This window comes from Triticum dicoccoides, chromosome 6B (genome assembly GCF_002162155.2).
Source record: "Triticum dicoccoides isolate Atlit2015 ecotype Zavitan chromosome 6B, WEW_v2.0, whole genome shotgun sequence".
Classification (NCBI taxonomy): Eukaryota; Viridiplantae; Streptophyta; class Magnoliopsida; order Poales; family Poaceae; genus Triticum; species Triticum dicoccoides.
The window spans coordinates 605,179,908-605,192,098 of record NC_041391.1 but is presented as its reverse complement, the minus strand read 5'-3'; the positions used below and the strand labels follow the sequence as shown (position 1 = coordinate 605,192,098).

The 12,191-nt window shown below is 47.3% G+C and overlaps 1 protein-coding gene across 1 annotated transcript; it reads left to right on the top strand.

Annotated features, from left to right (window-relative positions):
• Window positions 1-722: 722 nt before the first annotated feature.
• Window positions 723-8,110, top strand: LOC119320268 (probable histidine kinase 6). Its single transcript, XM_037594395.1, has 11 exons — window positions 723-2,024; window positions 2,932-3,165; window positions 3,294-3,463; window positions 3,810-4,028; window positions 4,102-4,288; window positions 4,375-4,426; window positions 4,509-4,738; window positions 4,931-5,029; window positions 5,166-5,878; window positions 6,735-7,217; window positions 7,425-8,110. The coding sequence occupies exons 1-11, from the start codon at window positions 1,704-1,706 to the stop codon at window positions 7,684-7,686; spliced, it is 2,970 nt and encodes a 989-aa protein (XP_037450292.1). The 5' UTR covers window positions 723-1,703; the 3' UTR covers window positions 7,687-8,110.
• The last annotated feature ends 4,081 nt before the right edge of the window (window positions 8,111-12,191 follow it).

The following is a 12,191-nucleotide window of genomic DNA, read 5'->3' as shown; positions in this document are numbered from 1 at the left end:
CATCGAAACACCAAGACAACTGCTCGTCGCCCAAGGGGTCCGCCACGATCAACGCCCCGCCGTGACATGTGATGTAGGAGGATGGTCGTCGCACTTGAGGCTGGAGGTCGTAGTGGGGATGCTCTATTGTCTGGATTGTTGTGCCGGATGAAGATGTGGACGCCGGGAGCCGACCGCCCTTGCCGCAGCCCAAAGCCACCGCCAGGTGATCTACCGCTCAACGACGAAGACAGAGGTGGAGCCCCGCCGCCATCCTTGGCCTCCGCACGAGCTTCGCCCGACGCTGGCCTCTGATGGCGATGAGGCGGGAGGGGGCAGATGGCTGCGAAGGTGGCGGCGACACGCTGTACATTTCATTGGACGGATATAATTCCCCGTGTTTGAACATTTTGACGTCCAATCATGTATGAAAACCCGCACACATCATGACACGACGCCATCGTCTTCTCGCGAGGCGACCGGCCTGATCGCGCCACCCATCGCTGTAGTGAGACAACTTTAGCTTGCGTGTCGATGGAGGAAGGAAACCAAACCAGACCAAACCAAACCACGCTGTCTTCAGCCGGCGGAGCCCAGGAGGGCGACGAGGTGAACAAGGGAACAAAAAGGAGAGCCATCCGAGACCGATGTAGGGGGCCGGCCGTTCATTTCGCTTTGCTTCTGCAGTTCTGCTTCTGGCCGTGTCCGTGTGTGTGTGTGGATCAGACGGGGACGGACCACGGGTGGGTTCGGCCGCCCCGCACTCCGCCCCCGCGCCCCGCGCTCGTCCGCGCGCTGGCCTGGCACCCCCTACTGGCTGGCTCTACCTCGCTCGCTAGCAGCCGCAGCCGCAGCCGCAGCCACCCCACCCGGCTTCTTCCTCTCCCTCCCTCCCTCTCGTCTGGCCTGCCTGGTTGGTTCCCTCCTCCCTCGCCACGGTCGCTGTCGCGGGATCGCCACCACCGAGCCCCCACTGCCCATCACCCGTAGCTCTCTCCAGCCTACAGCAGATCAGCAGCAGGAGTAGGCCGCAGCGGCAGCGCCTGCCCAGCTCCGCCGCTGCTGCCGCCGCGCGGCCGTCGATCTCCGCCAGCCTTTCGCCCTCCCAATTCCACCCACCCACCGAAAAGAGCCCCTACACGCCGCCGCCCGAGGCTAGCTAGCTCGCTCGCTCGCCCGCGCTTCGTGAGCCGCTCCAGCATCGCAGGAGGCCGGGCCTGTGGCTGCGAGGCGAGCGCCGCTCAATTGGCTTGCCGGGGGACGCCACGCCACGCGGCGGGCCTTTGTCCAGAATATTTCCGGCACAGAAAAAGCTAGTAGAGCTAGCGAGCGAGCCTGGTGCGATTCCTTCCCAATTTTTAATTGGCTTCGGCAGCCGCGCCAGCCAACGGCGAGCCCGCCCGCCCACCCGCCAGCCGGAGGTAGGGGAGGAGCACTGGAGTAAAGAGGCGCTGCCGCTGCGGATTTTATTAATGCGGTTTAGCGAGCGGGCGGGCTAGCTAATTATTTTAGCGCCGCTGTCTCGGCTGGGAACTCGCGAAAGCTCGGCTCTTTTGAGGCCGCCCCTGCCCCCGCTCGCCGCCTCCTCCGCCCAACCCCTCCGCGCCGCGCTCCCGCTCTCTCGCTTGTTTTTCTTCTGGGTACCAGTGCGCGCCTGCTTTCGCTGGGGCCGGGGCCGGCGGTCGTCGCGCATTCCCACAAGCATATGGTGCGCATTGTGCGGGATGGGGAGTAGTAGTAAATTGGGGGAAGCCATGGAGGAGAAGGGGGGCAGGGTGGGGATGGGCAAGTACGCGGCCAGGAGGGGCTGGAGGCGCCTGGCGGCGGTGGCCTGGCTGGTGGCGGCGGTGGCCTGCTCGGCCGCCGTGCACTGGCAGCTGCGCCGGGAGACCATGGAGCGCGCCGAGGAGCGGCTCGTCAGCATGTGCGAGGAGCGGGCCAGGATGCTGCAGGAGCAGTTCGGGGTCACCGTCAACCACGTCCACGCGCTCGCCATCCTCATCTCCACCTTCCACTTCGAGAAGAACCCCTCCGCCCTCGACCAGGTGAGCAAACAACACAAACGAGCTGCCGATTTGTTTCTTCCTCTTCCTCCTCGATTGATGTATCCGTTCATTCGTTCATTCCCATGTCGCCGCGTGCTTCCAATCCCGCGGCAATGGCGGGCTCCAGAAATCCTAAACAAGTATAGTACTAGCAAAACATGGTTGTTGCATCTCTTTAAAAAAAGGATATTTCCTCGTGGTGGCTCGATGCTTACAGAGTTGCAGGCTAGTCGTTTAGCGGCACATTATTGTTTTAGTCGGTTCGTTGTGGGCCTCTTGATCTTTGAATATGTGGCATTCTTGGAGCTGTTGTGTTTTTTTCTATGCTCCAAACCTCCAAGACACAGAGTCAGAGACGTCTCTGAACTACTAGGCCGGTAGAAGAAGAACATTGCTCTGTTTGTTTTTGGAGTGGTTAATGGTTGGGTTTGGCCAATGCTTGACCGACTCCATTTGTTTATGCTCACAACCGTAGCAATGCAGTGCTGGCTGCGGTTGTCCAGTGATGGGTTCTTGATCCTACTTTTTTCTCCTAAAATATTCCCTAAAGGTGTCCTCTTTTGGGAATTCCGAGCCCGCTGCTTTTGTTGATTAAGTGGTAGCTTTAGACTTTTAGGAGTACCTTGGCAAGGCAATATGGTATTTGAAGGCACATTCTGGTTGTTGCAACAAGCAACAATGAGTAATGCCCTAATTTGGTTGGTGGCCCTAGTTGCTATCTTTTTTTTTTTGGATACTGACCTAGTTGGGTGAGTCTCTTGCTATAATAAAAAAATCACATGGATTAGGTGCAGTTTAAACTTGATCTTTTCTTACTTTCTTGGATGCTCTTGGTTATTCAATCTTAAATCTGTCAATTCGCTGCTGGTGTGTTTTACCCTACATTTTGCTGAAACTTTTGCTGCAGGATACTTTTGCAAAGTACACGGCAAGGACATCATTCGAGCGTCCGCTGCTAAATGGGGTGGCTTACGCACAGCGCCTCTTTCCTCATGAGAAGGAAACGTTTGAAAGACAGCATGGATGGATTATGAGGACTATGAATCGAGAGGCTGCACCTCTCCAAGATGAGTACGCCCCGGTGATTTTCTCCCAGGATACGGTCTCCTACCTTGCGCGCATGGACATGATGTCTGGGGAGGTGTGATTTCTTACTGCATGATGGTTTCTTCTGTCCGTTGATTCTTAGTTCATTGAGGGCAGGGGACACGTTGTGTTGCAAGTCTTAAGTTTGGTTCAGTGTAAATAATCCGTTTGTTTCGCATGTAGGAGGACCGAGAAAACATCTTGCGTGCGAGGGAAACTGGCAAACCTGTGTTAACAAACCCATTTCGGCTTCTTGGGTCGAACCACTTGGGGGTAGTACTCACTTTTGCAGTGTATCGCCCTGATCTACCTGCTGATGCATCAGTTGAGCAACGTGTGGAAGCAACTGCTGGGTAAGATGATTGGACTATCTTCCAAATGTGATGACCCATAAAACCTGTATTTGCATGTCATTTCTTTAGTGTTGGCTATACAATACTTCAAGGCATCAAAGCAGATGATTCGACATAGCATACAATGACCTAGAGAACTTGCATTAATGTATCATTATTCGTACATATATAGTATTAACTTATTGTCCTTCTTTCTCTCATTCAGCAATACAAAGATCCTTCCTAGTGTGATAGCCAACATATTTAGAGTTTTGTACCAGAAATATAACACGAACATATACTTAACTATTTTGTGTGTGTGGCCTCCTGAGTCATGACTCTAATCTAATCGAATCACCACTGACAGCTATCTTGGTGGAGCCTTTGATGTGGAGTCACTTGTGGAAAATTTGCTGAGTAAACTTGCTGGCAATCAGGATATATTGGTGAATGTGTATGATGTCACAAATGCTTCAGAACCTATGGCCATGTATGGATCTCAAACTCCAGATAATAAAGTGGACCTCTTGCATGTTAGCATGCTTGATTTTGGAGATCCGTTTAGGAAGCATGAAATGAGATGCAGGTTAGTAGCTTCTTCCCATGACACTGACTTTGTTGGCTCCTTGTCCTTCCACTAATGTTGGTAAGTTGTGCAGGTATGGGCAAAAGCCTCCAATGCCGTGGTCTGCTATTAGTAATCCTATGGGCTGCTTTGTCATATGGATGCTTATTGGGTATATAATTTGTGCTGCATGGTCTCGGTATGACAAAGTTTCAGAGGATTGTAGAAAAATGGAAGAGCTCAAAACTCAAGCAGAAGCTGCTGATATTGCAAAGTCTCAGGTTTGACATTTATTTCTGTGCTTAGGCTACTTGGCTTTCTTCCGTACATAAGAATTGTATACTGATGCAAGTTTTCTTCTTTGCAGTTTCTGGCAACTGTATCACATGAAATTAGAACTCCTATGAACGGCGTCCTTGGTATGAATATCTTCCTTTCTCGTACATACATAACGTTCACTCTAAGGACTAGGCCATCTTAAAACATTACCTTTTGTTGTAGGAATGCTGGACATGCTTTTGGGGACAGATCTGACTATGACTCAGAAGGATTTTGCTCAGACCGCTCAGGATTGTGGCAAAGCGTTGATAATACTGATAAATGATGTCCTTGATCGAGCAAAGTTCGAAGCTGGAAGGTTGGAACTCGAGGAAGTGCCTTTTGACTTGCGAACGCTGACGGACGATGTGATCTCTTTGTTTGCCTCAAAGTTAAGAGCGAAGTGCATAGAGGTATCTTACTATTACAAGCGTAAATGATTCAATATCTTTCCTATGCTTTCATAGTCATAATGGATGTGGACTACCTGTAGTGATTGTTTGCAGCCGAGCGCAAACAGACAATACAATTCCACAAATGCCATTCTTCTATATACCTCCTTTCCTGTAGCACATTATTTCCTAATATTTCCCTTATTGCCGCAGCTTGCAGTGTTTGTGAGTGACGACGTTCCAAAACTTGTCACCGGAGATCCTTGGAGATTTCGACAGATACTGACAAATTTAGTGGGCAATGCAGTCAAAGTAAGCAGTCAACTTTCGTTCTGTTTATTGCATACTTTGCAACTTTGAATAATGTTGACCTTTTGTTTGCTGTATACAATTCTGTTATAAAAACATCCATAAATTGTTCTGAATCCATTCATTATCAATTTTCCAGTTCACAGAACGGGGTCATGTTTTTGTGCGGGTCTCTTTGGCTGATAACTCAACTATGGAAGCTAATCGAGTCCCCAATGGAAACCTCAATGGGAAAGATTGTAAAGTTGAGCCTACAGCTAATGGTGCCTTCAATACTTTGAGTGGGTTTCAAGCTGCGGATGAACGAAATAGCTGGGAATATTTTAAGCTGTTGCTCTCTGATAAGGAGTTACTTTCTGATGAGCTCGAGGGTAAAAAATCTAGCCAAAATGATCCCGATCACGTGACCTTGATGATAAGCATTGAGGATACAGGTGTTGGTATCCCACTGCATGCACAAGATCGTGTGTTTACGCCTTTTATGCAGGCAGATAGTTCAACTTCAAGGAACTATGGTGGAACTGGTATTGGTTTAAGCATCAGCAAATGTTTGGCTGAACTTATGGGCGGGCAAATAAGTTTCATTAGCCGTCCTTCCATTGGGAGTACATTTACATTCTCAGCGGTTGTGAAACGTGCATCTAAAGATACTTCATGTGATTCAGAGAGGAGCTTGTCCGAGGCACTACCAACTGCCTTTAGGGGAATGAAGGCGATTTTGGTAGACGGGAAACCTGTGCGTAGTGCTGTGACAAGATATCACCTTAACAGGCTGGGAATAATTGTTCAAGTTGTGAATAATATGAGTATGGGAATTCAAGCCTTTGGGAAAAATGGCACAACAGAGTCGAGGTGAGTTTTCTGTTGTCATTTTCAATTCCTAACAGAACTTATCACTGGAATTTTAGAAATAGAGGACAAATAACAGCTTAACTGGTTTCTAGCTGTATAGGAAATGGTATTTTATTACTAGTATGAGAGGAGCTTTCACATGTGCTCTGAGAGGCTAATGTTCCCATATTAGTTACGGGTAGGGAGGTGGAAAGATTCGCACTACTTTGAGGTAATACTAGTTTTGTAGGAAGTGCAATTTTCCAAACGTAATATATTGTAGTATCACTTATACAAGAGGAGCTTTCATATGTGCCCTGAGATGCTAAAGTTTCCAATATTAATCAGGAGTAGAGAGGTAGATGTAGTGAATCATGCAGGGTTTTTGGCAAGTTGTAGTTAATCGAATGACTGGAATGTCTCTGTGAGCCAAAATCAGTCAGACAGAGATAAAGCACTCGAAATTTTTCTCTGTGACAGAAATCAAGAATGAAGCAATTTCTGTGCAATTTGTTCCACCTCAATGGGGATTTCAATATACAAGATTGAGAGATAGAAGAGGCTGAGATTACAACGTGTTAGTAAGAAGCTCAGTTTAGATTTTTTATTTGTTTCGGGCTCAGTTTAGATTCTAGCTATGTGGGTGGACGTTGTGCTGTGCATGAGGTGGACTAGGACGGTGCAGTTGCATTGCATGCTGTAGACTTGGCAGAGCAGGTGCTTGTCTAACAATAGATGTTTTTTTAACTAAAAATATAAGACCTGTGAAGGACCAGAACTAATCCTCAATACTAAGTACTTCTATTTATGTGCCATAAATTCTTCTTCAACACCTGCTTATTCTCTTTTCTCCATTAATTACTTTATTTCTTTGTAGAGAAAAACCGTCGATGCTTTTTGTTGAGAATGACATCTGGAGGCCCGAGACAGATATTCAGTTATCGAATCGTCTACATACGCTCAGGATGAATGGTCAGGCGCATGAGCTACCCAAGCTGATCCTTTTGGTCACATCTGAAGCTGACAAGGACAAGTATGGATCCACGTTCAATACTGTGATGTGTAAACCCTTAAGAGCAAGCACAATTGCTTCTTGTCTTCAGCAGTTGCTAAAAGTAGATATACCTGCAAGGAAAGAAAATCAAAATAGGCCCTCATTTCTTCGGAGCCTGTTGGTTGGGAAGAATATATTGGTTGTAGATGACAATAAAGTAAATCTGCGGGTTGCTCAGGCCGCACTGAAGAAGTATGGTGCCAAGGTTCATTGTGTTGAAAGTGGCAAGGATGCTATCTCCCTACTTCAACCTCCGCATTGCTTCCATGCATGTTTTATGGACGTTCAAATGCCTGAGATGGATGGGTATGATTTTGTGTACTCATTACTCTGCTGCAACTGTTATTTCTAACTTTATCTCTTCTTATAAAGAGCCAAACTGTTATTTGTTTGGGTTTCACTTAGGAAAGTAGTTATAATTATATGTTCTCTAGGCTTTATGTGTCAAGTTTTGTTGCTTGATAGTATCTCATCCTTGTTGACCGCTGATTACCAATGTGATATATTCTTCAGGTTCGAGGCGACTAGACAAATACGGGAAATGGAGAAGAAAGCGAACGAGGAAAAGAGAGAGCAGTCGAGTTCAGGGGAAGGTTCAACATTTGTTGAGTGGCATTTGCCTGTTCTTGCAATGACGGCCGACGTCATTCAGGCGACCTACGAAGAGTGCATGAAATCAGGGATGGATGGCTACGTGTCCAAACCGTTCGACGAGCAGCAGCTATACCAAGCAGTCTCCAGATTAGTGGTGGGAACAGCTGATTTGGCCTCATGATCTGATCGATCGAAACCGTATCCGACACCTCAGTTGGTTGAAGCGAAGCCAAAGCTGACTCTGACTCTTACAAACCTGACATGGATATCTCTGCAACACTTTGGATGAGAAGATGAAGGTGCCTTGAGCTAGTGAACTTCGTTGCAGGCCGAGGTAAACGACGATGCGCGCCGCGGTGGGCATGCATTTCTGCTGCTGCTGCTGCCGTCCCAGGGGAAGATGAAGGAGGTGGCTGGAGATATACTAGGTAGATTAGGATTTTTTGGTTTGCTGTTGGTAGTAGGCAGATGTATGTATGATGTTGTATCTCCTGTCTGTTCATTCTTTGAACATATATAACATCTCTGTGCTGTGCTGTGCTGTGCTGTGCTGCACTCCCCTGAGCTCCAGAGTCCGCTGAGAAGAAAATATGTGGTGGGGTTTTTGGGTCGTCTCCTCTCCGCCGCGTGTTCGTACTGGTGATTGATGATCATCGATTCATCGTGGAAGTTTTGATGCAAACTGTCGGGTGTAGGTAAACTGGGCGTGTGTCTTTTCTGTCTGCCAAGATGAAGAGTTTCTTAGGCCTCTTGCGCCGCTGCTCTGTTTCCCCCTCTGTAAATTGACGCATTTGCTACTGGTAAGTTGCCTGCAAGAACGAATTGGTGTATGTCGATTTTCTGGGCAGCTCAAAAACAAATTGGACGGCTCAAAATTTCGATTTACACCGGTTTTTTACAGCCAACTTACCTGTCGCCGCTCACATAATTGATCGTGGTAGGTCAGCGGAGCATTGTGTATTTGCTGGGCAGATGGATGATAACGAAATGCAGTCGATCTGCTTGGATGTCTCATGTCTGCATTGCTGCTAGATATGAAATGCAGGGCAGCATCAGTACTGGCTTTCTTCAGCGGTTCTGCCATGGTGTTTGACTCTTTTTTTGCCGGGGCGGAACCGAGCATGGGCTGGCGCGTTTAATTGGTCCGAGCAGTGCGCACTGCTCCTGTAGCGTAGGCTGCAGCGCTGCAATCGAATGGGCAGGTTTCCTGTATGGCGTCTGGCACGGAAGCGGAAGCTGGGCTGCACAGGATTGTCCAGCAGCGGGCAGCGAACCTTCCGATGCAGCGCGCGGTTTACTGCTCCATGTGACAGCCTGAACCCGGCTCAGCCCGTGCCGGCAATGGTGCAGCATGCTGCATGCATGCAAATGCACGAGAAGTGCCGGACAAAGGTAGAAAATCCTTGTTCCGATGGTAAACCTCCTGCATCTGAGGGACTTTGTTTTTATTGTGTTGACCCCTTTGTGATAGTTCCTTGTTTGTAAAAAAGTTTGGATCTTACCCTTTTTGAGACGCTAGTAACCCTGGCGTCTAGGATGCATTGAAGACGCCAGAGTCCTTGGTGTTTGGCCCTCGCCCACCTCCTTGGTCAGCCAAGTTGACCATATGACGTGGCAAATTTCGCTCCCGACCCTAGAGGCCTAAGAAATAAGTAGTCACAGGGAGAGTGTGTCGGGTTCATCCCACAAACTCTCCCCAATCCCAATCTTCCACCTCGAGCAAGAACAACAGAGTGCTCCCCCCTCTCTCTGTCCCACCTCAAGGCTCACTTAAATCCCCTTCAAATTTGTTTTCTTCGGTGGATCATTCTCTCCCTTGGTGTTTGAGGTTTTCTCCCCCGGATCCCTAAATTTTGTTGGTAATTTCTTGTTATTTTAGTGGCATTTTGTAACCCTAGGTGGAACCTTAGTTTCTAGCTTTCTCCAAATCCTTGGGTATTGGATAGCTTTCAATCACTTTGATGATGTGGTAGTAGTAATGGGATATGCATGTTGTGAGTACAAATGACGATTTTGATTTATATGATGATCTATGGTTAGGGTTAGGTTTTGTGTTAAGCAAATGACATGATTTATTTAGTACATAAGTTTTAATGCGTCTTTGAAACAACTCATTAGTAATGGCATGATCCATATATAGTTGTCATTGATTCATTAGAGTTGCACTTGTTTTTGAAACAATGCACTATAGTTGTCATTCATACATTTTTTTTGTCCTTTTTAGATGGATGATAGACTTGTAAATGTTCATTATTTGGACAAAACACCATTTGTCACCAAAAATGGAAGTGACAATAAGGAAGTGGTGGTATTTGACACAATTCCTAGTTATGATGAGGTTGTTCTAAAAGTAAGAGATAAGTTGAATTCGATGGACCCCAATTATAAAAACTGAACTAATAGGAAGGTATGATGTTGGATGTAGGTAATCATGAGTTATTATTGTTGACATTACCCCTGAGGTAAATAAGTGGGGAGGTGAAACTGTAAACCCCCATCTTCCTATGTGTTTGACTGAAACTTTTGCTCCATAAAAATGCAGTGAGTGTTAGCAATTGTAGAAGACTAAATGATAGTTGAGTATGTGAACTTTCTAATCAAAGCTCTTATATAGACTCTTTCCGACAATATGATAAATTGCAATTGTTTCAATGACCGAGATCACAGTTTGTTACTTTTCAGTGAAGTTTGTCATTCGTACTTTATATTGTGAATGAATTGTTGCTTGATCATGAGAAGTTTTATGATAAATATTTGCTGCTGTGTTATTAATCATGATGCTACCATGTCCGTATTTTTGTTTTATCGACACCTCTCTCTCTAAAAATGTGGTCATAATTATCGAGTTCGGCTTGCGCTTGAGGACAAGCGAGGTCTAAGCTTGGGGGAGTTGATACGTCCATTTTGCATCATGTTTTTCTAGTGTTATTTGTATTTTTTTTATCATTATTACACTTTATGATGCAATTCTAATGCCTTTCCTCTCTTAATTACCGGCAGCTTGAATTCTGGACCTAAAAAGCTACAACAAAGATACCTATTCTACAGAGCTCCAAATGACCTGAATCTTCACGGAGATTTTTCATTGACTATATAAAAAATACTGGAGCAAAGAAATACTAGAGGGGGGGGGCACCAGTTACCCACAAGGCAATAGGGCGCGACCATCGCCTGGGCGTGCCCTGATTTTTGTGGGGCCCATAGCTGGCCTCCAGTGCCCATCTTCTGCTATATGAAAGGTTTTGATCTAGACAAAAAAAGGAGGACTTTCAGGATGAAGCGCCGCCATCTCGAGGCGGAACTTGGGCAGGAGCACTTTTGCCCTCCGACAGAGCGATTCTGTCGGGGATAATTCCCTCAGTGAGGGGGAAATCGAATCCATCGACATCACCAACAATCTTCTCCTCATGGGAGGATCAATCTTCATCAACATCTTCACCAACACCATCTCCTCTCAAACCCTAGTTCATCTCTTGTATTCAATATTTGTATCAAAACATCAGATTGGACCTATTGGTTGCTATTAGTGTTGATTACATCTTGTAGTTGATGCTAGTTGGTTTATTTGGTGGAAGCTATATGTTCAGATCCTTAATCATATTCTATACTCTTATGATCTTGAACATGAACATTATTTGTGAATTCCAGTTATAAGTAATCATGTGAATTTAGTATTCGTTCGATATTTTGATGACATGTATGTTGTTGCTGTTGGGGAACGTAGCAGAAATTCAAATTTTTCTACGCATCACCAAGATCAATCTATGGAGATACTAGCAACGAGAGAGAGGGGAGTGCATCTTCATACCCTTGAAGATCGCGATGCGGAAGCGTTACAAGAACGCGGTCGGTGGAGTCATTCACGAAGCGATTCAGATCGTGGCCGAATCCGATCTAAGCACCGAAGAACAGTGCCTCCGCGTTCAACACACATGCAGCCCGGTGACGTATCCCGTGCCTTGATCCAGCAAAGAGAGAGGGAGAGGTTGAGGAAGACTCCGTCCAGCAGCAGCACAACGGCGTGGTGGTGATAGAGGAGCGTGGCACTCCAGCAGGGCTTCGCCAAGCACTGCGAGAGACGAGGAGGGAGAGGGGTAGGGCTGCGCCAGGAGAGATGAAAACTCATGTATTGGGCAGCCCCCAAACCCCCACTATATATAGGGGAAGGGGAGAGGGGGCCGGTGTTGGAGAACGTTGCAGAAAATAAAAAATTTCCTACGGTTTCACCAAGATCAATCTATGAGTTCATCTAGCAACAAGAGAGAGGAGTGCATCTACATACCCTTGTAGACCGCGAGCGGAAGCGTTCAAGAGAACGGGGTTGAGGGAGTCGTACTCGTCGTGATCCAAATCACCGGAGATCCTAGCGCCGAACGGACGGCACCTCCGCGTTGAACACACGTACGGTCAGGGAGATGTCTCCTCCTTCTTGATCCAGCAAGGGGGAAGGAGAGGTTGATGAAGATCCAGCAGCACGACAGCGTGGTGGTGGATGCAGCAGCGATCTCGGCAGGGCTTCGCCAAGCGTCTGCAAGAGGGAGAGGTGTAGCAAGGGGAGAGGGAGGCGCCAAGAGCATGGGTGCGGCTGCCCTCCCTCCCCCCTTTTATATAGGCCCCCTAGGGGGGTGCCGGCCCTAGGAGATGGGATCTCCTAGGGGGGGCGGCGGCCAAGGGGGTGGCTTGCCC